Here is a 27,308-nt window from a genome sequence, read left to right on the forward strand (position 1 = left end):
CATCCTTGAAATGCACGCATCTTGCCCAATTCATCATGTGAAGCAGTTGACGGTTGTTGGCAGAGATATCTTGACCTTCCATGATATCCCATCCCTGGGGAAGTCTGTTCTGCGGTATTGGCAACGGGGCGCGCCGCACCGAAACCACCTCAAGGCGAAGTTACGTGGACCCACTTCCATCGAAAGGGGCACTAGTAACAAATCAACCCCGCCTTGACCTCTCTCAGAAGATCATGTGTTGTTTGTCGGTATGGAAATACCATGATCCGCACCATCAAACCAGAATACTGTAGTTATCATATGATATCGTCGGGGACAAAGACTCACTATTCCGTGATCAAGGAAAACATCAGCATCTAATCTTCGAATCATGAGGGCGATCACAACCAACTATGCGTCCTTGGACTAAGTCAAGACCGCACATAACAGCGGGAATAAAAATACTCTTCGAATTAGATGGAAGGGAAAAAATGACTTTACTGGGACGTAACCTGCCATTTATTAATTTGATGTGGTTTAACGGATAATTATTCATGGAAGCAGTGACTTGAGGGCGGCAACTATTGATGGATCTTTCCTAGCCAGTCGCCTTGCGAGAAGGTAATTGGTCACGTGACTATACAATATTGAGCACAATCGAACCAAAAACCATGCCTTCAAATGTTGAGTTCATTTGAAATAGTTATTTCGCTGTAAATTACAACTCGATACATCCAGCAGGGGTTTTTTATTGATGTCTGTTGAATAAGATTATGGCGCTAGTACTTTGGCAGTGGGTCCCGAGAAAAGAAAAGCAAGCGTTAGGGCGGAAGCTGATTTCGCTAGTGACTGTACATCAGCCGGTCGCCAAGCTCTTTATATTCTCCTCAGAGTTGGCTGCTACACTAAAGCATTCGTTAAAGTGATGGTATCTTCAAGAAATTCAATCAAACTCTGTTCTGAGAGAAGCCTCAGGGCTGGGATGGTTTGTGACCCAGGACATGATACTCGTACATCTTTCCTATCGTGCCTGGTATGTATATACAGAGACGGTGTTAAGGTCAGCTCTTTGCTCCAACTATGTACTTTGTTCCTAGGCGGTTTCGGAGACCTTTTCACGCAAGTAGGCTTCAAGAAGGTGCGCATTTCTCGTGTTGGCCTTGTAAATCGCATCAGCAAGATCACCAATGAAAGGGATCAGTCCAATGATGAGGTCCAATCCTATATTGCCTATCATCTTCAAACGCAGAGCTATGGGAAGTCCACCGTCGATTTTTCCGCAAGTTCTCACGACCATCGTCGCCAGAAGAAAATCGCTAAAATCACCGATTCTGAACGGTATTCATGGTTGGTATTGCACTCCACAATTCAAGAATTGATACATCAACTTACAATGGCACGAGTCCAATGACACTACCCCAACCAAAATGGATTCCACATAGGTTGAACAGGGCATAGTCTAACATATAAGCCCTGCGCTTGACCTTGGCCAGGACCGTAGTGTCATTCTTGGACAAGCCTGGAGGGGGAACCTCGTCGCATGGTGAACTTCTTTCTCTGGGGCCACGGCTGAGGCATGAAATTTGTGCTTGGTCTCGGGGAGTGTCCTGATAAAACCAAATTATTACACAAGTCTGCTTGCGAGATAAATTTCAATCAATCCTGGAGTGAGCTCACTGCAGTAATGATATTTTGTTTGCCTGTGGCACTTCCCATCTTCCTCTTCATCCAAAGCACCAATGCTTTGATCATTTTCGGGTCAGATGAAGGTCACTCGAGGAAAATAAAGCATGACCGAATTAGTGGATGGTGCGCGAAATGTTTGAGAAATTGATGTAGCGATGGAAAGTAATGAGTGGAGGAAATTGAAATGAGGCCATCTCAAGCTACCTATTTGTAGCAGTATGACCTGGGGTGGAACCATTCAGTGGATAAATCTTTTTTATTACAACATTTTAATAGCCAGTGGTATACACTGCTATCGATCGATATCACGACAGAATTTCCAAGTCTAGACATGTGCTACGAGATCAAAGAGTACTACGATTGTGCTTCTTTTACCAGATCTAGTGACTACAGTCAAATGAGAACATTTCATTATTAGAGACCTATGAGCACTCTCCAAGAATAGTAGATTCGAGAGATCCTCTAGCCGTGTTATGGACAGAGAGAAGAAAAAGTCTTCGTCATCCCAGGAGGGAAGTAAATCAAGGAGTACAAATGGGAACATGGTCCTCCCCTCTGTTGCTTTTGAGCACTACCTGAACGAGCCTGGAGCCACATGATAAATCAAAGAAACGGACTAGGACTATAGTAGCGTTCAATTTGATGACTGACAAAGATGCAGCAAATGACACAGCAATGGCCTCAGAAATAATGCACTAAAAGAAGGCGCTCGGGCAGAAATACCCAGGTAATAGGGTGGGCATGCGCCTTTACTACACTAGTTAGCCGGTTCATTCATCACTAAAGATCATGATCAATAAAACTTAGGAATTCCGAAATATCTTCAGAAATGAAAATCTTCTTACGGATTGATGTTGTCAATATATCAAGTTGAAATTCATTCGCTCGCGCGTGAATGTCTAATTGAAAAAGGAATACACAGGCTCATACAATCGCGTAGCAACAAGAGATTCCAAATCCGGGTATGTTGTAGGACAAGATCCGGGAAGCCCAGGTCGAAAGGGGGTAATGACTGGGTTTGATTCTCTATACTAGGATAGATTTACACACAGAACAGCAACTCTATAGCTGATAAAGTGATAATATTATCAAATAACAAGAAAAAGGAGGCAATATGGCAGCAACGAGAGGGAGACCATGCTCCCCCACTTCACCAGCTAGATGGTTGTACTAAAAGCGTGAGCTCGTAGGTCCACAATATGTAAGCCTTGGGAGCAAGGCAAAAGGGTCAAGATGGGTGGTATTCAGAGAAAACTAGAATGTATGTATTAGCAAATCCTTGATCGAGGCAAGAAATAATGAAAAGAGATAGAGAGAGATTTCGAACTCCGCAGTGAGATTTTCACACACCTGATCAGCACCAGTGCGGTATCACAACACTCAACTCATAAGCACAACAAATGTTTGAATGTTAAAGCCCGGCTTTCAAATTGTCATATTTGGAGGCAGGGTAGCTAAGATGATTTTCGCTCTTGTCCAAAACCCCAATGCCTCCTATGGTATCGACAACCTAAATTGGTTGTGATTAGTCACACCATTCAACATCACATATGAATCACCTGGGCAGACGTACCGTGGCAATAAGACTGTCATTGCCCGATTTGTCGCCACTGAGCTCCCACCACATTCCACCCGCAAGACCCTTGGATTTGATATATTCTCCTTTTTTCCGTGCGATCTCAGGGGTATCATAACTGACCAGCAATCGCGATTCAGAGTTGTAACAGTAGCTAGCAACTTCCTGATCTAAATTTGTCACGGCGCAGCTGGGCTGGGGTAGAGCTTTATTGTCCCATACACCATTGTCCCAGCTACCAACACCAACGCCATTGTAGGATTGACCAGGACCAGCGGTGTTAGTGAAAGCCCTGCCGTAGAGAGGCATACCCATCACAATCTTGTTGGAAGACACACCATGAGAGGTGTAGTACTCGATCGCTTGGTCTGTGTTGAACGGGGTGCTCTTTGGGTTGCTATCAGACGAGTAAAGGTTGGCGTCGTGGCTAACAACGGCGTCCCAGCTTCCTGCGTAATCGTAAGCCATCAGATTCCAAAAGTCAAGATGTTGATCCATCATCGCGAGATGCTCCTTTTTGTAATTTGCGGGGCCTAGAACCTAGATTAGCGAATTCCATTAAGTGGTCAAGGGGAAACAAATCGAACCAGCTGGAGATGCCGCGGTGATCAAAAAGTGGTAGTTATCAGCCTCGGCTGCGCTGTAGGAATCAAGTGCCTGGAAGACCTCAGATCAGCAGAGTTGGGGAAACGTAAAACACGAAATTACCTCACGAAGACGGCTCAGTGTCTCAACAAACTGGCTTGCCTCGGTATCATTCGCAGGGTACTATCTCATATTAGTGTCAAACGCCTCGAGACAAAATCACACACCCACTTCAAAATCAATATCAATACCGTCAAAGCCGAGGTTTTTCAGCAGTTCTGTGGAACTATCAGCGAACCTTTGCCGTCCTGCCTGGGTCTTGAAGGCTGTTCTGAGGTTGGAAGAATAACTCCACCCTCCAATCGACAAAAGAACTTTGAGTTTTCGGTTCTTCTTCTTCAGTAGGAAAAGCTGCTTAATACAGCCGTATATATTGCTTCCGGTATCGGACCAGGAATCAGTGGAATAGTGCTTGTCTGTGTCTGCCCAGGTGTCAGACAGAACTACGTCACCAGAAGCCTGAACATTAGCAAATGCATAAAGAATATGCGTTAGTTGTTCAGCAGGAATATCCTGAGGTTGGAAGTTACGAGCATAAATGCCCTGGATACAGTCGTTAATTTTAAGACAGCTTTCTATGACTCATCAAAAGCCGACATACCCAGTTGACAAAGTAGGCCACTGAGCGAAAGGTGTCAGTATCACGGGTCTCAATTCGGGTTATATTGGGATCACCCAAGGCAGGGTTGTGAGCACTGGCGAGCTGCACGATGCACAAGTACAAAGGAATAGAGAATAGCATCAGAAAGGCCTTCTAAACTGTCACTGAGTCGTATTCATATAGCAGGCTATCTTCTCTTAAATGACCGCGGAGGTCGAGGATCTATATTTGATGTAGTCGGGTTACGTACAGTCTCCCAAATTCGGTGTCCCCGCTGTACGGTTTATATATAGGACTAACCGGCTTTCATATCTCGGGATTGAATCAATGTACTCTCCCCTCCATTGACTTTTGCGATTCACTGGATCTCTGGTAACTGTATTGACCAGCGTGTTCGAAAAGACTATCACTGGTCCCCGTTTCTTTTTTGGTGGTTATATACTGGCCAGTATTGGATCCCGCCGAGTCATTCGTATTGAAGACAAAGGTTCGAGCATAAGAAAGAGGTAGTTCCAAAATTGGGTCACCTGGTTCTGGTGTAGATGCTTCTCGGCTGACTGAGCCTTTTTGGACATTGTGGACGAAGAAATCTGGACCTCTTTATCGCGAATATACTCGCGAGCCGCCGGTAAAATCCTCCGAGCAATCCACACTTTGAGGTTCTCCCGCCGATGCAGCGTGCAAAGGATTAGGAATGTCTCTGCTCGGACTGAACATACTGTCGCTATTCTCATTGGCAGCGCCCATCTCTCTTATGTTTGCAAGACTAGTCCAAAGCCAAACCCAATCATCAAAAGTGCTAGACCCTGTGTCCGTCACTGCTTCCTTGGACTGGATCGCCATCTCCAGACACCGTTGACTCCGCTAGTCTCCGTCACAATCCGTCAGCTGCATCCGGATTTCCCAACAACAAGGTTGGCCTCCAATCTCTTGACGTCGCCTGACCACTTATGAACGAATCAAAAAGGGTATACGTCATTAGACCGCGTTGCTTTGTTATAGGAGTGGGCTGTTTCTAAGACGTGCTCAGTATATACGTGACGGGAAATCAGTATGGAATTTGAGAGCTGAGGAACGAAGGAGAAAGACAGAGAGCATGAGATCTGGATCTATCTACACCAGCGGGGACACTGCAAACTAGGCAAACGCCCGTGCCGACAATACGAGCGTGTTTTGTAACGCTCCCACCTCCGAGAGATTGTTCAGAACGAGGCACAGATAGATTCTTTTACCTGGTATCTTTCCTGCCTTGTAGTGCTTGAACTCATTCTACCCATGGGAACTGACAGATATGTCTTCGGGTCAGTCTTATTACCTACCATCCGAGATACTGAATTCTATCTGCCCAAACCTGCATTCACCTGGCTTCAAAGAAGTCTATTTAGTCAATCGCAGTTTCCGCGCTATAAGTGTACCGATACTTTTTGACACTATCCGTGTCTCTTTCTCGCTTGGTGGTTTGACTCGTCTGTATGCTTTCTCTTGTTCTACTTTAGCATCCTATGCACAGGTGCTTTGCTACGATACCTCGGAGATTCTCGACCCACTTATGTCGTTCCTGTCGAGCATTTGCACCGTCTGATGTCTAAAATTCAGTGGTGCGGCAGGGGGACCACTTCACGGCTTGCATGTACACCCCACAGGTGTATTCCCGAGACCAGAGGGTATTCAAATGGGGATTTCGCGAGGGATCGTTCTCCTACAGATTGATTCATCTTGTATTTGTGGATGTCATTAAAAGTCAGCAGGAGGCTCTCCTCAACCGAGGTGACATACGGGTCCTGAGTCAAAGTGCTCAGCGCCTCGCGCGGTTGGTCACGATTGGGCTATCTTTCAGTGAGCCTGACAAGAGCCAGCTCCCTTGGTTCAGTATCTGGGGTTTCATGGAATGGGGTTATTTGTTTGCAGTCCATCTGGAAGCAATCTTCCAAGCGATTCAGTCCACAAAACTACAAAGGAGTCGAGTTTCCTCGCTTGAGATCCATGTGTTCTACGCGAGCGTCTCTGATTTGGCATTGGTGGAGCTAGCCAGTTGCGCGCTTGCCGATGTCAAATACTTATGCCCTGACAACAGTGTGAAGTGCAGATTGAGTTGGCAGGTGTTGGGTAATGGACTGTCAACTGCGTACACTCCAACAGAAGCACGACCCGGATGATAGAAACCTGATCCTGCGAGTTGTACAGCTGCACACAAGCTCAGAAGCCAGTCCTCGTTATATCAAGTAAAATATCAACTCCATATGTATACAAAGCCACTCAAAATCAGTTTAACCTCTCGTTTGTTTTTACTTCGCTTTGGGGAGCACTATATTTGGAAACTGGGTTGACAAACAATATGCAGCACGAGACATGGGACATGACGTGATAGTTCTTTTACACTTTGACTTCTTTGTTCTTTGACCCGCTTTGACACAGGAATCCCAAATTCATTGGTCCCTGACCGAATATAATGAAAGTCGAATATTTGTCCGAGTTAAGGTGTGCAATGGATACAAAATTAAAAACAAAGGGTTTTCATGAATATGAATATATATATATATATATATTGAAGTAGGGAGAGCGCGTAAGCGGTCTGACATCGCAGACAAGCCCTGGAGACGATGGGGTGCTCAGTGCTCAATTGGGATACGAGGGAGCAAAATCGTCCCCCTGGCTACCGAAATAAGAAACAGATGCTGTTCTTTCGAGAGGCTTAAATCGCATGAATTGCTAAACTAATAAAACGAGAGCTAAAAATGCCAAAACTAGCCACAGGGCCGCACATGAGATGTGGCGCGGTTTCCTCACTACAATATATACATACTCCATAGATTCCCCTTAATTCATCACATAACATGAATGTCACATATATCGACATTCATTACCACATTAATAATACCTAGGTATTGAGTGTTACTGGTCTGATATATAGTATATTACTAGTCAAAATACACTGTTATTATATGTATATAAGAGTAGATATAGTAAACATAGATTACAGCAATAGAAAAAACAAAAAAATAAACAAAAAGAAACAATAAAGAACAATAGAAAATATGTTTTCACAAACCTTATATAAACCAGTTAAAATTAGATGTCCTAATACCATGCGGTTTATCTTTTCAGGATTCTGCATCACCTTAAATGGAAGGCATTGAAGAATTCCACAATATTAATGTTCTTTTAATATTACGTTTTACTTCGTGTGATGGAGAAACCGCGGCACATCTCTCATCTGCGTTCTAGGGATATTTCTAGCCCCAATCCGAGCATTCTTCACCTCTCTCAAGAACATCATCTATTTCCTGTTCCGGCATTCTGGGGACTCCCATGATCACCATCGAAGCACTGAGCACCCTCGTCGTCTTGTCTGCGATGTCAGACGGCCAACGAGCTCTTCTCACTTCATTAGTCTATACAATGTTTACTGTAACATGCATGATGATTACAATAATAAGAAGTTTTTTTTTCATTCATAAATCACCAATAGCACATAAATACATGAACCACGGTACTTGAATAGAATTAATTTGAACAATATCACCTGCATTTTTAGGAACATGAATATTTCCACCCTTTAAATTGAATCTATAAAGTAATGAATCCAATTAGAATGGCAGAGAAGAAGTGAACATCCATAAGGGTCTACATGACTTCCACTCGTACAGCCCGAATCAGTGGAAATAAAGTCATGTCTCGAATTAGATAGTCTTCTGGCCGTTTCTCACTAGCTACCGAAAATATCCACCGCCTCATGAGACAGTTCTCATTCTGATAAAAGAGGCATTAGTTTGTATCATATTAATGTTCCGTTCCCTCTGAAAGCCTGTCGTTTCTTTCACAGCTCATGAATGGAGACTTGGAATGTTTTCAACTCGGCCCCACACAAATGATCCAATGATGATAGCTCTATGGCTTGTCATAGCTATAGCACTAGTCGCACTTGGATCATTCACTACTCGGCTTAGCACTCTCATGAGGAAAGATCTATTTTATCCCCTACGGGGCGATAGGCATTTAGGAGTTTGGTCCCACCGACAGCCTTCGACTCCATGGTACCGTATGGTTCAACCGCCCCCCTGTGGGGCCTGTTATCGGTGCGAACCTCTCACACGGCTTTTGCGGGCGGCCTGTGGTGTATCTCAGTCGCTTGCCATTATCAGCCTCACCAGGACAGACCGCGTGGTCACTTTTGCTGGCACTGGTTCATCCGACCCTTCCAATCAATTCCCATGGACAAAAGTCGTTTAGGTCGCTCCCACAGAGCGACATGGTTGATGCTGGCCAGAGAACACCCCACGCAAGCGATTCTGAAGCGCTCATTCTCAAAAATAGCTGGTCTACCTTACCGCTCCGTCCTCTCCAAAAGCATAATTCGACAACTGTCGTCAAAATCTCCCGCCCGACCTTCATAACCTTGCTTTGCCTCACTAATTCCCGCCAGGTGATTTCTTATTCGGATTCCTCTGGATACCGAGCATCATTCCCGTCCTACTGCGGACGATGGTACTTGGAATGGCGCATCGGGGGGCCTGCATTTGCTCGACTTGGTGTGCATGACTCTCATACACTATGCAAAGATCCATATCCGGAAGCATTCGAGCAACGCGTTGATGCGTGTTTGCAAATGTTGGCTGGAGTTGTCGAATCACGATCAGTGAGGGGCTTTAGATGTGGCTTCCCAGGACGCAAATCATCCGGTAAATGGGTGCTTGAATATGAACCCCGAGGATTTGGAGGTGCGCACAGTGGGAGGCATCTTTACCACATGATCGGTGGAAACGTCAACGAGGTAAGCTTCTTGCGCCCGAAAGCGATGAATGCAGAGGTAGAGCCTCCGGAAGGCATGGTAGTGCTACGTTTGCCTAACAAGCATGATGGAGGAGGGGATGTGACTCTGTACATCCCAGAGAAAGAATCCACTGTCCTCAATGAAGCTTTGGACAATCTTTCGTGGACATTTCTGTCATGGTCTCTGCACCGAGGGCTCCGTGACATTCTGGTTGCGTTTGGAAAAGAGAGGATGGCACGGTACCGTCGCCGTCTGGCTCTGACGCTTCGCGAAGCAGTCACAAAGTGGCCTGAAAGATTGGTCGCTAGAGGGTGGAATTCCCAGTTTGTGAGAGAGACCATGGCGGATATGGCTGAAAGCGCTGTGCTGGCCAGCCAAGGAAACTCAGCAGATGTCGTCAGAATCGTCACCGACATAGCAGTGGTCTTGCAGAATGATACAATGAGCGATCTTGACAAGACAATCTTCTGGCGACATGGAAATCCCTGTTCTTCAACCCTTGATTCAATGACTATTATCGCTCTTGTGAAATACCTTGTCTTGGAGTGGAGTGTTGAGTTTGATTATCAGCTATACAACGATTTGCCTGAGGATATTCATCTAGGCTGAAGAGGGCCAAAACCCGGGATCTCTAGACTTTAGAATTCTGACGGTAAGGAGAGTCACTTTAAAGGGATATTACTCGGTAAGCGTATATTAAGTTTTCTTGTAGAATCAATTGCTTTCTGCCCATGAGTTCACCCCAGTTAATCATGCAATCTCTGACTGCAATACGCTCTGGAAAGTTTTGTGATTCCAATAGGGTCTCTTGAGTGATCGTAGTTTCCTGGCTCTCCGGCCTTGGAATCATCGTCTCTTGCTGTAATATTATGATGTACCATGTTGTAGTATATCTGCCCCCTCCAGCTTTGCTTCCTGCTGACCCACACGACCTTCTGGGCCATATGGGTCCGCCACAGAGTTCTTCCCATCACGCATTCATTCTGATTTCAGCAAACTTCGATCTCTATCTACCCCAATTTACCATGTTTGTCCAAGTAAGTAGCACCACTTGGAAGGGCGCGCACTTGCGCACCTGGCGAAGGGTGGTTTTCCGTATTTGCCAAATCTGGGGGGGGGGGCACCTCCCTGTTCCTTCTCAACCCGATACTCCTTGCATTTATTGCACCCTCGTCTCTAGGTTTTCTTGTTGCTATTGATCGAGTTGATTTTGACATGTCCATCAGAGGCCTGCCACTGAGAGTTGAGAGTTTGGCGTATCTGATGTTTGGCATTTGCGGTTTTTGACGTCGGGCGTGCGATGAATGCTTCATAGACCGCTTCAAATTTGCGTTTTCATCGCTCAATTTGGCAATTGTGTATCGGTCGGCGCGATGGTGCTCCATCAAACGAGATGAAATGCGCAGACATCTAGCTGCTTCGTGCTCAGAATGATCGATTGTTCTTGTCAAAAAAATCGCAAACTTTTCGTGGTTTTTATTGAATCGTTTCTCCCTTCGTAGAGAGGTCCTTTTGACACTTGATGAGCCTGAGTTCATTGGGTCAATTTTGCTTGCGTAATGGTTGATTTGGAGGAAGTAATCTTTCTGGATCTTTCAGATTGATTTCCGGCTTTGTCAATTCATTCAATCGATGTTTAATTTGATCAAAATCAACTGGATAGATATTCCAATCTTTCACAGCATCACGAAATCGCAGATGCCGCGTTTGAAATATACCGATAATTTTTCACGATGTGCATGACTCCTCCCTAAGAGATGGCTCTGCACCCGTGCTTTTGTGCGCCAGATCAGAGTTCTGCATTGTTGAACTTATCTCTTGGCATTTCTGATACATTATAAATTCCTCTCCAGAGCTGAGTCTAAGTCTTCCTCTCTAACTACCACTCTTTTCACCTTTACATGCTATTATTGAATAACTGACTCCATTCCTTCTGTCATTATGAAAGACCAAACTCAGCCTAAAACGCCACAGGAGAAGATAGGTTCCAAGCCGCTCAGCAAACTCGAGGAATATCAGCGTCTATGGGAGCAAATGCTGCAGGGCACAGATATCCTTATCCGAAGGATTAAGGGTAAAGCCGTTTACTCATCCATTTTTTGATAATAGAAATCGACTGAGAACTTCTTCAGATGAAAGAAAGGCTCGAGAAACTGGAGCTACTCTATCCCCCCCTTATTGGGAGTGCACGTACTTGAATCATCGATGCGATTACATTTCGGTCGCTTCATCTACTTGAATGTGTCCTGGTTGATATATCGTCATGGGACATTTTTGGTCCAGACAAGAATTGGCTCACGAGCTTCGTGGTTTCGGAACTTAAATCTCGGTAAATTACCCAGTGAAGAGAGAGAAAAATGCGTTGGCGGTCTGACGTCGCCGCAAGATCAACGAGGGGACATCAGGAGCATCAATGGGCAGAATTAAAAAAATTAATCCATGGATATTGATAATCCTCGTCCTGGAGACCGTAAATCTGGGAGCAAAAGGAGTGTGGATTCCAAATTCTACATGATGACGCATACATAACTATATCTTGACTAAGCATTGCTCACCCTCAGAGCTCTAGGGCTGATAATGTTCGCGATTCTTCCACTACACTAGGTAACCCATCAAGAAATCGGAGATCTTATTACAAGGCCTTTGTGGATCTACACGCTCTCTCACGAAGCTCGTCCAGACGAAACCCGATTTCGTACTGATAACGGACCGATGTAATAACAAAGCGCCTGTGCGCTTGGTGATGAATAGATTTCATGCTTGAAAGAGCAAGAGGTAGAATACGAGGAGTCGGAAGTTTAGAAACGATGATTTTTAGTAGAATTGCAACACTGGGAGGATTGAGAGTGAATAAATTCAAAATTGGTCTGTTACTTCTGGATATCGAGAAAAGAATTTTTAAGACGTGTAACATTATATATGTATACTGTTTATTGCTTTTATTCTTGTTACCATGCAAGAAAGCCCTAGACAAAATGTGAAACACAGGGTTCGCCATGTAAGCCCTGGAGGTTTAGCGTTCCATGTGACTAAGGTTTGAAACAGCATTTCTGTGTTTCTGACATGGAAGGAAATGATAGTCTAACAGTCTGCACTGTATCATAGAAAGAAAACCAAATGATGTTCTCGCCCCAGTGGTATATTCCCGCGACTCGACCTTCGACTTCCAGGCTCCATAGACAATCGCTCACTTGACACCTTTAGCCGCTCTGCAACCTTGGAACCTGACCTTGAAAGGTGACATTTTCATCAACCGCAAGGACCATATCTCTCTTAGCCTCAATCGCGCATGGTGATGATCTGGCGGACCGCTCGACTCTCCCTATTGAAGTGTAGCGCGAAGGCCCACTTCAAGTCTCAGATGGTCATCGCGTTTTAATCTCGTTTCTAGACTCTGCCATTCCGAGCTGACCATCCAGAAATGCCACTCCCGTCGAATCCAGGTAGCTCGGTCATTGAATTCGAACTGGGCTCTTCGTTTTCCAATGATATCAGCTTCATGTCTGGAGAGCCCCTTTTCCTTCCCCAGGCAGCCATCGCAGAGAGTGTGAACATTGATCTTCCTCTTGCATGGAAGCATATGGGACCAAGCTGCAACGTAGCAGGACCCGGGATCCTCGGTAAAGAATCGAGCTCTGGAAATCCGAGTGTTTTGATCCGCACAGCAGACGCACAACCGATGAATAGTTACCCGCATTCTACGCAGCTCAGTTCCCCGGATCGTTCTTTGCTTAAAAGGGTTGTAAACTTCTCTTGAGCGTCTGGCTGCAGTTATATTTGTTCGCCGCACAGAACAGAATATGGTCGAGATGGTACGATGTATCCATGGATTGGGAAATAGCGCAATCGGCAGTGGCATTTTTGGGTGTGGTGATCGAGACACGTAAATAATCCTGTCGAAGTCAGGAGGCTGACTCGTTCACACATGTGATTTCCTCACCACGAGGAACGGTTTCATGTATAGATTAATACCTAGGACCAATTTCACCCCGAGTGCCATTTGAAACCAGACGCCTCTTCGGCCACAAATATATCTGCAAACCGGTCGAGTACTTGGCTGGAAACCACTTTGATGGCAAATTTAGCAATCCCTAGCGCTGGAAGTGTCAATGAATATCTTTCAACAAATTCTATGTTCACGATTGACAGTTCAAATCTTCAAGGCAGCAAAGAGTTGCTTACAGCGGTAGTAGTAGTATTGATTTACACCGACCTGTCGCCAAAACGATATCGTCAATGACATATCCTTTCTCCCAGGACGAACCTGGAAACAGGGTCTTTTTTTGTTTAAGTGATAAATGTTTCCATTTTCTGGACTAGTTTTTGCAAATGAATCTTAGAACGTTCCCTATAATCGATTTGGCTAATGGAACAACTGCTCTCAAATCCCTGACAATCTTTCTTGAAGTTAGGTCTATAGCCGGGGTTCTATCGACGCCACCCTAGCAAGATAAGTGCCAAATGTGGATTCATTCCACGGTGAAAGAGCGAGGTCATGCCAAAGGCATAAAGTTGATTGTTCGAGCCTAGCTCTGACAGAGGCTGTCTCGTCCAGCTGGATTATGCCTGCTTTCCAGCGCTTCCGCGCCAATGTTCTCCTGGCCGGCTTTCAACTCATCACACAGATAAGAGCAACCCCTACCGAGGGATGTCGCAGTCTTCCCGAGAGCATGACCGGCCATTCCCCGTGCACATCGTCGGCATCCTGTTCGACAAGTCCGAGCGTGTGGGGTTTGGAAAGGATAGCTACGTCGTCGGTCCCACTTGTCGTCCCTGCGGACCCGTCCATATCAGTGAGCAAGTCTTCTTCGGACATTTCGCCCACCAATACCAACCTGCCAATGGCTGGTGATAGTGATGCATATGCAGGGTGTTGTGGGCGTAATGCCATGTGCAATGGCAGCGCCACATATTATGACACTGCCACCAGCGTACTCAATCCCAGCTCGTGTGGCACCACCAACGATGGAAGCTCCGAGGATGTTGTGGCCTTGCCGCAAGGGATCATGACGGACGATGACTGTGGGCGGACTGTTATCATCAAGTTCCACGGAACTGACTTCCGGGGCACTGTGGTTGACAAATGCATGGGATGCGACAACCAATCTCTCGATTTGTCGCGGCATCTGTTTGCCTTACTTGCGCCGCTTGACGAAGGACGTGTCCACGGAGTCGAGTGGTATGCCCAATAGCCTTGAATCGTACGGGAATGGGTCGCAGCAACCTTGGAATTAGAATCCTTGAGTAATCAGGGCCAAGGGAAAGTGGCAGTGAAAACGGTAGATAGTATCCGACAAGGATTCCTCAGCACAATCTTGCAAATCTACAATCAGGATTTCTTTTTCCATGGCTTTGCCCATAATTTGTTGGGCCAAGTATAAATGCTTGATGATGGTTTTCTTCCGTAACCAATCCTTCCTCTGCTTTATCAAATAAAGGGAGAGGTGATACTACATACAATTCTATGACTGACATAGACTCAATTGTCGTCTCGATGGCACGAACATCCATATAGATTGACAAGATACCTTGAAAAAATAGGTATACTATCTCGGCCTGCTCGACTCCTCTAATCTGTGATAACTGCGCTGTGCGTTCGCCGATGTTGGTAAATATAGCGGTACAGGGATCACAGATCACGATATTCCGTCATATGATGGGTGAAGCAGCAGCCAAAGATGCCTAGCGATACGGTTCGCGGAGCCATTTTCAGCTAAAAAGGGTTTAACACAGATGTTTCAATATGCTTCGATGCTTGACTCTGCCCCGAGTCACAAGTAGACGAGTGTGGCTCTCAGTAGCCCGACAGGGTTATACAAGGCCAAGCGGAGGGACTTGTTGCGATTCGGTCCAGAGATTGGCCTGGGGGGGGAGTAAAACGTGGAGGACTGCTATCTATGACCTGTTTGTTAATGGATTGTTTATTCAATCAAGGCATTGCAAAGTGTCCAAAGTTTATTTACGGCATTCTCAAAACAACTGACCCTCACGGGACACTTGGCGAGCCTTTTCCGTCACTCATATTTTGCGAGGAATCCCAAGCTACTCCGTACAACAGTTATTTTTTCCCAAAGCCCTTTGAGTGCGAGAGGACTAATCCAGCATCAGCTCATCGCTCATAGTGAGCTATTATTCTCCATTGAGGGACTCCTTAAATTGGCTCTCATCCTTATTTGTGTGACTGGCCGCAAGGTCGAAGATATATTATGTCGGAAGTCTTCGCAGGCTTGCCAGTTGATTGACCTTGACTGCGATGAAAGACACAAGCCGACGTTGCTCTAGAGTCCAGAGCAAGCCTCGGCATCTCAGCCCGGCGAAGCTGGCGCAACTGGATGACATCGCGCTAGATCTACTTATCGACAGGATGACGCTGCGACAGGTCAACTTTCCGGCAGAGACGCGTAAGAGTTCCACAGCGTATCTGCCGCGTCGACCCGTCCGCAAGAGAGTGTTGTCGAAGATCCTTGGCGCCGAGGGACAATTTGACATCCATCAAATCCATCGCCGCATCGTACAAATAGCTTGCTTGGAGGGGTCTATTCCAGTAAGCGGGACCGCCGACGCACAATTCAAGTGGTTCAGCACGCAGCTGAAAAGCTATCTTCAAATCTACAACCCCAAGTGTTCTTTTCAGATTGCCATGTCTGAACATCTTCCTAGTACGCACCCTGAAGCTGCGGTTTTTGCGACGCGCGCCTTCACAGCGGGGGAGTCAATTCAGTTCCTCAGCGGGATCTGTGTGCCTTTGACAACAGAAGACCAGCTGCAACTCGAAAAGGCGGGTAAAGACTTTAGCATCCTCCAGTCACCTTGCAGTCAAGACCTTGCAATGTTTCTCGGCCCTGCTCGATTCGTCAACCACGACTGCCACGCAAATTGCGAGATTATATGGGCTAAAGGGCGCAGGGCCATCATTGTGGCCCTGAAAGACATCCAACCCGATGATGAGATTACCGTATTCTATGCAAAAGACTATTTCGGAGAGAATAACCAGCACTGCTTGTGTCGGTCCTGCGCACGAGCCCGATCGTCTCCGGACGGGTGTTGACTATTCTAGTATGGCAAGTGGGTATCCCCATCTCGAATCGTTCCAAGTTTATCTTTTCAGATCGCAGACTCCGTGCTCTCCCGAACCAACCAGATGCAGCACGCAGTCGAAAGGGCATTGATCGAAACCCACCTCGGATAGGCAGATCTACGATCATCTCGGAGGCCATGAGTTTGGTCTGCGATTTTGTGTCCCGGGAAATCTACTTAGACCTTTCCGCTATCGAAAAATATAATGGTGGAAAAGTCAAAGCCACATTGTCCGCATCTGAGGAGTGACTGGCGCACCCTGTGGTAATAGAAGAGTCATGTGTTGGACTACTATAGTAAAAGACGAAAACAGATCTCCCTGAGACACATACCCTTTCTTTCTCAGGGCCCCACTGTAGAGGAAAGCCCCAGAAAGCAGGTGCCCACCCACAGTGCCCCACGTTTCGTCCTAATCGCACGCTCAGACTGTGGGTGGGACCTAAAATAACTGTGGGTGGGACACATATGCTCGGAAAGCCCTGGAGACTTAGATTTGAATATCGTAGCTCGGTCTCAGGTCGCTGGCACAGCCAATCGTTATGCCCCGAGCATCAAGCGACAAGGCCTCGCTAGCCTAATTTGGCTTGGTTCGTCCCAAGTGGAACGCTGGAGCAGCGTGTGTTGGCTCGGGGGGAAATCTGTTTTTGACTTCTATTGTAAAGGGGGAAAGGAAGGAGAGAGAGAAGCGCTGGTGATTTTTCCCAATCATGTGCCGAGGAGTCGGACCTCGAATCTCGTACAGAGCAAGTTGTGAATCGAGGCTTGATGTCCCATATTATGGATTCCTAATCCCCCTAACCCCGCCCTAGTAAAGTGGATTGATCATCATTTGTCGTTTTTGTATTAGGACCCCATGTCCACGGGTCCACGGGTTGATGCCACTATTATTACGGCATGTCCTAGTGCCCGGTAGGCCCTTTCGTTTTTCGCCACTTTGCTACATTGCGATTCTGCCACCTTGTGTATCCGTGTATGTAAAATTAAGAGTTAAATTAAGAGTTAATTTCTATTCAATTTTTTTTCGTTATGGTTATTTACTTACCTCTTATTCTCTCACTGTTCTATACCAGGGATCTGGCGGCACGCGGAGTGAGCTATCTAGTAGGTTTTCTTCAAGGTTAATCACTCTGAGGTAAACTTAATAATATGATTGGGAATCCTATTGATATCGGGAGGCAGGCCGCAGAAGCCCCTTGGGCTCCCTGTCTTAAGGACCGGAAGTTAGAAATTAGTTAACACGGGGGGGGGGCTGCCGTCCCCCAGAGGGCCCAGACCCCCGCTTAGAAAATAGTCACGCGATATACTTTGGGAAACCTAGTCATGTGTTGTATTATGAGTAGATTAGTTTACGTGATGTTTGGTATAGTATCGACCAATTACAGGCTGTTGTTTGGGCGATGAATGGGTTTGTCATTCGCCGAAATCTCATTTTGTAGTAAACCCCCGTTATCTATTATATATAGGTGGCTCTACTGTATTCTACTAATAAATAATGATGTAGAAATAGGAGGCGAGAGAGATAAATCAACAAAAATCAAGAAATGGCAATTTATAAAAAAATACTCCTTCAAAAATCGGCGAGAAAAGCAGTGTAATATGCAGAGCAGCAATGTAGTAAACATCGAAAGGGCCTGCTGGGCACTAGGACATGCTGTAATAATATCTCATCAGCTGCTATGCTAACTAGTCATTTATCAGGCAGTTGATCCTAGTTCACAGAGATAAGCCTTTTGATCCCTGACTTCCAACTGAGACTTCCCGATCTTTCCCCCGTGTTGTGCTCATCTGGGGCAGCTCTTGCTTCTGTGTTGCTGAATAGACCCGTGCTCCTGAGAGTGCACTCAAAACGTCCCCCTATTCGTTGGGTGGTGCGAGCAGCTGAATATGATAAGCGCTGGAAGTGGACTAGTATGCTACCTGCTCTTCTTTTCTATGGGATTCTTCCCAGATGGGCTAAATGTATACTTTTAATCGATATATTGACTGAAAGATTCTGGTTGGGTAATGATCTAACCGACAAGCGGTGGAGTAGAATTTGGTAAACATGTTGGCTTTGAGCGGAGTCTCCCAACGCTTTGCAACACTTGCCTGATAAATGAGATCTTAATCATACAACAAATCTAAAAAGCCAGCTGCTCCTATTTCCTAACGCCATCCTATGCTGCAGGAAAATATCTGTGATTTGCTTTTTCGTTCGAACACAATAAATTCACCGTCACTAAAGAATCTAAGTCTCAACCTTGGGGTTGTCGAATATATGGGAGAATGTCCAATCTCCAGGAAGATTTGAGTATGATTGAGCGAGCTATCGCTTGTTTTTTATGGAACCTCACTCATTGCTCGTTTGCGCAATCTCAATCACTTGTCGTCTTTGTACCCTCTTTGCGCATTGAAAGCCCCGGATGTCTTTTCTTCTTTGAGCCATCGTTTTCTCAATTTGTGCTTCCATGTAGTATGCTCCCTCATATCGTAACGGCAATAAAAACCTATAGACTGCAGGGCTGGCTTATCATGGAGATCAAATGTTGGGAATGGGGGCATGCTCTGCGATATGTCATAGAAAGACGGGCACATTGGACGTTTGGTAATTCACTTGTTTTCCTTGCCCGCAGCAAAATAAGCTTGATGTCCCGATACGCCGGGCGAAGTACTCAAATCGGGGTCCTGAGTCGAACGGGAGGTAGGCCCAAATAAGGAAATCTGCCAGGATTCTGTTTCCACGGGGGACCTGTGATATTTTGGTACAACCTTGGAAGTGCGAGGCAAAGTAAGGCAAAACATATAAACAGATAAAAGTCTCCCAAGTGCCCAGGTGGGCCTCTAGCTCTCTGCGCTCATCGTCTCCTGTTGACTGTTCAACACGCTGTCTCTGAGGCCCACGGATATTCCAATTCCCACATAACAGCTTTGATACCGCACCAAGATGACACCAACCCCCAGCACAGAATTCGCCATATGGGAGGATTTGGGGAGCCCGCAAAAGCCGCGGTCGACTGGGAAATCGCAGAAGCCGACAACTTCGGCGAGTGCGTCCCCAAATATTACCGCATCAGTTGCCACTAGCTACAATAAGCGCACCACAGAAGGGCGACCAACGGAGCCGAGACGCCCGAATTCAATTCGGCGGGGCGTCCGCCACCAGGCCGTTCAGCGGGAGAGTACACGACCATCACGTAAAAGTCTCCCGGTGGTATATAGCATCAGGAAACCGATACGGTAGACAAAGCCTGGCCGTACTGTCATCCACACAGGGTATGGCACCCAGGGTGTGGTATAAAGCATTCATTCTGACATATATAGGGTTGTCAATGCTAGGCAAGGCTCGCAATGCGCAATCAGCACTCCGTCTCTTCAAATTTTTCTCCGAGTTGGAGAAAAATACAAATCTCCACAATGGATCCACCGGTATGTATCGCAATATATGGTTTCATTACAGGTCACGCTCTTTACCTTCCCTTGTCGTCTAGAAATGCATTGACAGCAAGATTGGTATCCTTTGCAATTGCAGCATACCTGAGCATGTTTAAGCGTTAATTGTCAACACTCGTCTTTACTCTGCCTAGATGCGAATTTCTGTCTTGTGAAAGAGTCTGTGACCCTCGGCTGCGAGTAAACCAAATAATCCATAGATGTAAGCCACCGTACCCCAGCCTCTTACATCTTGGACGGCTGGTGGTATTAGCCATATCAAGTATGAAGCTAGGCCTGGTGTCTATCGACATATTCCCTGGTGATGACTGAGATCTGTTCTCACATTCCATAAAAATGCTCTGAAGCTTGTGAGACCGTGATGTGACGGGAAAAAGTATGTATGCACAGACCTGAAGAAAGAAGGAGTGAGAGAGATCTAGATCTACCTACATTAGCAGGGACCCTGTAAACCAAGTAAACACCCACGCCGACATTATGTTGGTATAACGTCTTCCTATTATGATGTTGACGCTACTCTTGTGTGAAACCGATATTTTTCAACCCTTTCCAAGGCCCAGGTCACATCATACCTCTCCGGGCCAATGGTGGGATCATCTAGTATAAAGATATGTAGCCACGCAAATGACTTTTCTTTACTTTTTCCATCAATCAAAATGCATCGTCGACTCGTGCTGGTCGTGCTTGGGTTACTGCAGTATTCAGGAGCTCTGATTGCCGCGGACCCGGCTCCTCCTGCACTAAACCAACCAGTCCCACGGTGCCAACAAGAGAGGGTAGCGGTAATCACAAAGCGCTCTATATTGCGCCTTGCTAGGGACTTAATCACCATCACGGTTACGTCGACATCGACAGATACGACTGACTGTACCTGCACAGAAACTTCTTCCACGGCGTTTGTCAGTACCGACGTGAGTATTACATCAGCCTCCTCGCTGCCAACCTCCTCGCCCTTCGCTATGGCGACAACAACAAGCACAATCGAGCCAATAACCACTGAAACCGCTATGGATTCGAACCCCGTCGTTTCGGTAATACCCACCGTGATCACCACCGATAGCCCGACAACAGTGATAGACTGGAGAAGCACGACAGTTGAAAGCATCGTCACGGTCGAATCAGTGATCACAGAAGTCGATACAATCACGAAAACCGTCATCTCGGTGGTACCCAGCGTGGTCACCGCCGACAGGCCGACAACAGTGACAGATTGGAGATATACGACAGTTCCAAGCATCGTCACAGTCGGATCAGTGATCACAGAAGCCGGCACGAATGCGAAAACCGTCATCTCGGTGGTACCCAGCGTGGTCACCACCGACAGGCCAACAACAGTGACAGATTGGAGATATACGACAGTTCCAAGCATCGTCACGGTCGGATCAGTGATCACAGAAGCCGGCACGAATACGAAAACCGTCATCTCGGTGGTTCCCAGCGTGGTCACCGCCGACAGAGCAACAACGCCTACGGACTGGAGAAACACGGTCCTTACCAGTAGCGTTACAGTGGCGGATGTATCATCAGCCTCCTCTGATCCAGGCATCGTACTACTGGGTAATATTTCAACAATCCTATCTGCTGAAACCCTTCCGAGAGCAGAAAACACAGATTCAAGAGTCAGCACTCCAGCTATCCTTAGTGGGGACTCGTCTCCTGACAGGTTCACTACCGTCACTGTTAATCACTACAGTAATGCAGTCCAACCTGTGACCAGAATCGTCTATGAGACACTTGATGTGACTTTATCTCTAGAGGACAGCCCTACAGGATTGAGTACAAACGCGGAGGCTTCCGCAGGTGAGGCGGTCCGAAACAAGCCAGGCTATACAACCGTTTTCACCAATGATAATCAAAAGACCTGGAGTGAGCTCGAGACTCAAAGCTTCATCACTGCGGACACGAGCACCCGGTCGAGTATCGGGGAGCTAGGGGACCCACCGGCCACAATGGCCACGGATCCGTCCCAGGAAGCTGTATCGGGGGCCCCGAAGACACAGATATCGGCGACCACGGCCTCGACGGAGACACCAGTCACCCCATCAGGTGAGCCCTCTTTGCTGGGAAATAGCCCTGGGAAAGTGACAGAGACGGCTGGGATCGGAGAGTCGGCGTTGCCGACCACTTCCCTATCAGGTGGGAGAGGCCAAGTCCCCGGGAGGAGAAACCTAGCTAACAGAGTCAGCGCCTTCGCTCTCTATCTGCCCAAGCAGAATTATCAACCCAACCTTCACGCCTTTGGCACCCCTCCCGAAAAACTATACCTGGGGGTGTCCGCCTAGTCTTCTCTGCAACCCATCCAAACAATCAGCGGACGGAGAATGCAATTTTGAGGCTGGACCGCCCGCAGACACGTACTACTGTCGACCGGAAGAGTGCATACGAAGCCCCACGCTGACTCTTCCTGTACTCTCGGGTCCCCCCGCGTCATACGAGCGGATAGAACACTACAACGTCACCCGCGGCTATTTCAACTTGAACCCCACCGAATTCGGTCTGGGCTATGATATATTCGATATGAACGACGCGGCCGGGGGTGGAGGCGAGACTGGTCGATCAAAATACCAGGAAAATGCTATGTCGCGTGCAACAATGCAATGCTCGAAGCCGAGTCGAGCGGCAAAACCGATGATCTTTGCGACTCGGACTCGGCCTTTTTGACTCTGGTTCGTGCCTGTCGAGCCTGCGTGGATTCGGTCCCTTTATCCCGATCGTGGAATGGAGAACTTCCCGAATTCCAACAGTTCCTTTTTTACTGCGAAGAGTCTTCCCATCCCACTTCGGCGAGTCAGTCCCGCCCTGTCAACGGGTACAGTTCCGCCATCCGTCCTATAAGACCGTTCAGCAAGGCAGCAACCAGCACGCCGGTTGTGTTTGGCACCGCCAGAAGGCCGATCGCGACCAGTCAATACGATCCACAGCGCACGACATCGGTCTCTCTGCACCTCACGAAATCCACCTCCCTCGCGACCCCACTCTCGACACCCACCGATCACACTTACACGGGCGCTGCATCTACTTTCTGCCCGCCCTTACTTTTGGTGATTGCCCCTTTTGTCCTATCTACGATATGATATTCTCGTCCCCAGTGGCCCTGGCAACGAATTTCCCACTTCATCCATTTGAGTTGAAGCGTCATCGCAATTAGCTCCCACTATTCAATGACGTTTGATCTATATCATGTGGAAGCATCGGAGCCATGGCGTCTACAGGATGTTTCCGACAGAGGTACAGCCCCCACGTGTTGTAATGATGGTATAATGACAGTAATACGGCCGATGCCTCATGCTAGCTCATCTAGCTGTCTGTTGACTATATAAATTAATCGAGAGGGGTCTTGGAAAATCTAGGTAGCAGTTCATCATAGTTCAATCTTGGATACTTCACGCCACGCTCTACCCGAGTGCCTAGCTCTGAAATTTGCTCTCATGGTGCCATCGATCTTTGTTTTCAAGATTTCCCATTAGGTGATGACAGAGCGAGCTACGAAGAAGAAGCGGAACATGCTGGAGACAGTAGATTCACGCTTCATATAAAGTAACAACACACGGGCGAGAGAGAGGAAGTGAAAGAGAACACAAGCGAGCAAGGGCTTGTCAGTAGCCATGCCAAACCAGGTCACCTAGCACCCGGACGCCAACCTAGGTGATATGGGAAATGTCCCAATTGAGGAGATCGAACTCTGCTCGTCTTAAAATCAGGCTTCATGGATCTCTCAACCTAGGGCCATTTTGAGACTATTTTGAGACCCCTGAGACAGCTCTGACGATAATGAGCGGGGTGTTGTGGTCAAGTTTGACTAGGGTGAAGAAGGTGAATAACAGTCGAAGAGTTTAAAAGGAGACAATGCACGATACCACCAGAAAATAACGCCGAAAACAGATGCATTGGTTTCCCAGGTCTCTACAATCAAGATGTCATATAGAATATGAGGACCTGTGAAAATGACGCCGAAAATGACCACTTTTGACGCCAGAAACGGCTTCCTTTCCACCCGTAACTTTGAATGTCCAGCCGCCCCTTGACCGCCCACTGCCCTGTAACACCACTATTCTGCACCCACCTAGTACTGTTAGTCATCCTCCGGTCCTGATGTTGACGCTCGACTTGCACAGTTGTTCCCCTCGTTTCCACTGGCGACCAAGACGACGCCGAAAATGGCTCCCCTTCGGCTGAATCTAAGTCCCCTCCCTTTTCGCCCAGTTCATTTGAGCGCCTATAAGATGCTTCGCCTTCCCTCCCTTCCGGTGTCATCGCACCTCCCATTCTCTCATCCTCGTTGCCCACGCCTCAAGCCGACCTTGACGTTGTCGTTTCCCATATCACGAATTTTCCACCCTGGTCTTTGTATCTGACCTCCTCCATGGCACCTACGCCTGTACATCCAGCTCAAACTGATGAGCACCAATACTGGACTGATCCCATTCTTTGCGAGGAAACTCGAGCCAGACTGGAGCATTTTCGCAGTCTTGGATGGCTCCCTCCAAACTTTAAGCCAAAGACCTTAGAAGGCATCGCTGTCGTCGAACGTTATTGGCGAAAGTGAGTGCTCACTTGGTCGGGAAAAGTCTTGTGACTGAGAATAACACGGGAATAGATATTGCATTCAATCGAACGAGGATTATGTGGACTTTCTTCTTTTGGAGGATCAGACGATCTACATGAACTTTTTTGATTGGATGTTCAAAACATCACGAAAGAAACTGCTTCAGTCATATGATGAATACTGGCGACGCCTTTGTCAATACTTCGAGCTATTCGCCCGTCGCCGCGTCGGTGAGGATGCCCGTCAACAGATGCGACGAGTAAGTTATATCCTGTCTGTTCCTAAACAGAGTATGCTTACCTTGGAAAAGTTTCTCGAAGGTGTATTCCCAGCCGAGCGCAAAATTCCCCGACGAACAAAGGACAAAAATACTCTAGATGTGGATGCTTTTGGTGTGATTTACCGGCATCACTGGGTCCATTCGAGATTCTTTCGTCACGGGAGCATGATTGTTCAGTTTGCTACAGTCCAGCTCTGGTCCGCCATTACAGGCACGCGACCTGGCGTCTTGCTTCCTCAAGATACCTCGTCGCTTGGCAATCCAGTTTTGGGCAAACGCAAACGGGATGACACCTTCCAGAGTGATCTTCCAAAGCACATTTCCTTGAAAGATCTTCCGGACTCGGTCTGCTATCGCGATATCGAACTTTTCTACCTGAAAGACCTTCAAAGTAAACGTGATGTCCTCTGTGCCATCATCGAGTTTCGCAATCTCAAAGGTCGACCGGAAGGCGCTGATGGGTAAGCTGAAATTTTGATTCGAATTTCTCATGAACCAACTTCGATACTGATCCTTGCCAACAGAACCAAGTTCTTCATGCACGGCGATTATCAACTGGCATATTGCCCGATAACTCAGATCATTGCGTTCGCTTTCCGCGATGGAGCTTTTGCCAATGCCGACCTCACACCGGAGCTCATTTGGCGGCTACGAGTTCCAAGAGGCAGTTCATCTCTTCCCCTCCGGTGGAAGCCCGAGGTTCTTAATGTGCCTCTCCTTCGACGTCTTGAACGTACTCCATACGGCTACAGACTCGATGGGTCTTTGCCAATGACCTATGATTCAAGTCGGCAGGCGCTCAAGGAGTTGGGTCGAGATGCTAGATTTGAAGACGATATTGGGCATTACAATTACCGCCGCTGGACGGCAAATGAAGTCAACAGTATGTCACTTGCTGAACGCGATATGATGAATTCATTTTCGCCATGATAGATGATATCACTCGCAACGGAGCTGACTATCTACTCGCAGAAAATTTTACCAGCCAGGAACGACAAAGGGTGCTCGGGCAGTCTGGTGACGCGGTGTTTGAAAAGCATTACCAATCACAATTTATTGCGCGCGACCTTCAGCATGTCGTTCTTCTTCGGCCCTCCCAAGAAGGTCTGGTAAGCTTCGCTGGGAGCATGCTTAGGAAGAGAGATTTATCGGCACCATCTGATCTTACCGAAGCTCATAAACGTGCTATTTGCCAAAACCCTGAAATTCTGCAACTAAGACGCGAGAAAAGAGAGCTTATGGCGGAGATGCGGTCCGTGGCTGGCACAATCAAGAACGCCCGTGACACCTTCCCACACCTCTTCCAAAGGCATGAGACTGTCAAAAAAGACCTGGCCAAACTTCGGAAAACATTGGCGATCGAAACTCGCGAGACAGCCAGAAAGGACTATTTTAATAATGCTCCCGTGCTTGAAGTTGACCGACAGATCAAGCAAATGCTTCTCGGCGAATCTGATGTTGAGGAACGCGATGCTGATAGTTCCGCTGAAGAAGACTGGGAGCTCCCTATCCCGGACTACGTATTTCCTGAACGAGCTCGGCTTGTGGAGAACTTTTACGGTCCTGAAGCAGAAGATTTTGACGAGGACAAATTACTTACTCGACGCATTCAGGTTACCAAGGACATGGTTGCACTTCTACAGCTTTGCGAGCCGAGCAGGCGAGGCAATCGAGTTAATTGGGATCTCGATGAGGAGGGAAATAGACCTATTGAACAGTCCGAACAACTAGCGTCTTTTGAAGAGGATGCTCAACAATGTCCAACCGATGTTTGCATCATCTGTTGTGGTGAATCTCGTCGCTCAGCATCGAATCCTCCTCCGCATAAATTTCCAGCCAAGCGAAAAGATTCTCTTCGCCGTCATCTCATCGACGCCCATTTCCTTCATGTGCACGACGGCATCAGCTGCACTTGGGCAGCCTGCAGCCATGTGCCAAAGTTCGCCAAAGTCACTGAGTTTCTGGCTCATGCCGCCAAAGTGCACACATATGATGTCAATATCAAACTTTGCCATCTCCCAGAAGAGTCACGGCCTGTTTGCGGCGCCATTACATCCGTTGACAGCTCAGAGGTATCTTCGGAATCCGAAGCTCGATCAAGGACTGAGACTCCAGCCTCCTCTGTCGGCTTTGAGATAACGAATATCGACCCACGCTTGCTAGAACCCCATACTGTCAACACGGAGCCCCCGTCGAACCAACCAGGTACTGATATTCTCATGTCTTCAGTCGGTTCTGGGGTGACAAAAAGCGGTCCGTGCTCAACGGAGATTGCTACAAGGCAAAAAATGGCGAAGCGAGCTGCAAAGGCGGCAAGTTCCGAACCAGGGCCCCATCGACAGTATACGACGCGCTCATCTCTACTTCGCGACCACTCGGAAGAGCAGCCGGAAGTAAAAAAGCGGGCAAAGGGACGACCCGCCCGCGTCAAGCCTTCGCTGCGTCGGTCGAAGAGACTGAAAAGTTGATAATCGTGTAGCATCGGATGGCGGAATCAGATGTGAGTGATAGGTTAATTTGAGATTATTGGTGTATAACATTAAATGTGTTCTAGTATGACAATAAAGGTTTCATGAAACTAGTCTCATGGCTCGAGAGGATCGAAGGCCAAATCGGGCATGTGTTCATTGTCACAAGACTATCAAGGATATTAGGCTAAAGACTTAAATCAAAGGCGATTAAAATAACCGTAGCTGAAGCCTGTTGACATGTAACCTA

At 47.2% G+C, this 27,308-nt stretch overlaps 7 protein-coding genes across 7 annotated transcripts; 5 read left to right on the top strand and 2 right to left on the bottom strand.

Moving 5' to 3' along the window:
- Positions 1-1,072: 1,072 nt before the first annotated feature.
- N7506_005683 (DUF4112 domain-containing protein) lies at positions 1,073-1,731 on the bottom strand (the record flags this gene model as incomplete). Its single annotated transcript, XM_056954976.1, has 3 exons — positions 1,073-1,310; positions 1,372-1,586; positions 1,657-1,731. 3 exons carry the CDS (start codon positions 1,729-1,731, stop codon positions 1,073-1,075), a joined length of 528 nt encoding a protein of 175 aa, XP_056811953.1.
- A 1,345-nt stretch (positions 1,732-3,076) lies between these two features.
- N7506_005684 (glycoside hydrolase family 18 protein) lies at positions 3,077-4,628 on the bottom strand (the record flags this gene model as incomplete). Its single annotated transcript, XM_056954977.1, has 6 exons — positions 3,077-3,175; positions 3,239-3,774; positions 3,829-3,898; positions 3,950-4,009; positions 4,058-4,429; positions 4,488-4,628. 6 exons carry the CDS (start codon positions 4,626-4,628, stop codon positions 3,077-3,079), a joined length of 1,278 nt encoding a protein of 425 aa, XP_056811954.1.
- Positions 4,629-8,736: 4,108 nt separating this feature from the next.
- On the top strand, positions 8,737-9,867 carry N7506_005685 (uncharacterized protein; the record flags this gene model as incomplete). Its single annotated transcript, XM_056954978.1, has 1 exon — positions 8,737-9,867. The coding sequence occupies one exon, from the start codon at positions 8,737-8,739 to the stop codon at positions 9,865-9,867; it is 1,131 nt and encodes a 376-aa protein (XP_056811955.1).
- A 4,039-nt stretch (positions 9,868-13,906) lies between these two features.
- N7506_005686 (RlpA-like double-psi beta-barrel domain-containing protein) lies at positions 13,907-14,450 on the top strand (the record flags this gene model as incomplete). Its single annotated transcript, XM_056954979.1, has 2 exons — positions 13,907-14,106; positions 14,162-14,450. The coding sequence occupies 2 exons, from the start codon at positions 13,907-13,909 to the stop codon at positions 14,448-14,450; spliced, it is 489 nt and encodes a 162-aa protein (XP_056811956.1).
- Positions 14,451-15,511: 1,061 nt separating this feature from the next.
- Positions 15,512-16,306, top strand: N7506_005687 (uncharacterized protein; the record flags this gene model as incomplete). Its single annotated transcript, XM_056954980.1, has 1 exon — positions 15,512-16,306. One exon carries the CDS (start codon positions 15,512-15,514, stop codon positions 16,304-16,306), a length of 795 nt encoding a protein of 264 aa, XP_056811957.1.
- Positions 16,307-20,420: 4,114 nt separating this feature from the next.
- N7506_005688 (uncharacterized protein) lies at positions 20,421-22,425 on the top strand (the record flags this gene model as incomplete). The annotated part of the gene is made up of 2 exons (XM_056954981.1): positions 20,421-21,900; positions 21,950-22,425. The coding sequence occupies 2 exons, from the start codon at positions 20,421-20,423 to the stop codon at positions 22,423-22,425; spliced, it is 1,956 nt and encodes a 651-aa protein (XP_056811958.1).
- Positions 22,426-24,127: 1,702 nt separating this feature from the next.
- On the top strand, positions 24,128-27,058 carry N7506_005689 (uncharacterized protein; the record flags this gene model as incomplete). Its single annotated transcript, XM_056954982.1, has 5 exons — positions 24,128-24,306; positions 24,362-24,569; positions 24,621-25,051; positions 25,115-25,473; positions 25,563-27,058. 5 exons carry the CDS (start codon positions 24,128-24,130, stop codon positions 27,056-27,058), a joined length of 2,673 nt encoding a protein of 890 aa, XP_056811959.1.
- Positions 27,059-27,308: the final 250 nt, after the last annotated feature.

Source organism: Penicillium brevicompactum (assembly GCF_028827555.1).
Source record: "Penicillium brevicompactum strain IBT 35665 chromosome Unknown utg000004l_segment0_segment0, whole genome shotgun sequence".
In the NCBI taxonomy this organism is placed as follows: domain Eukaryota; kingdom Fungi; phylum Ascomycota; class Eurotiomycetes; order Eurotiales; family Aspergillaceae; genus Penicillium; species Penicillium brevicompactum.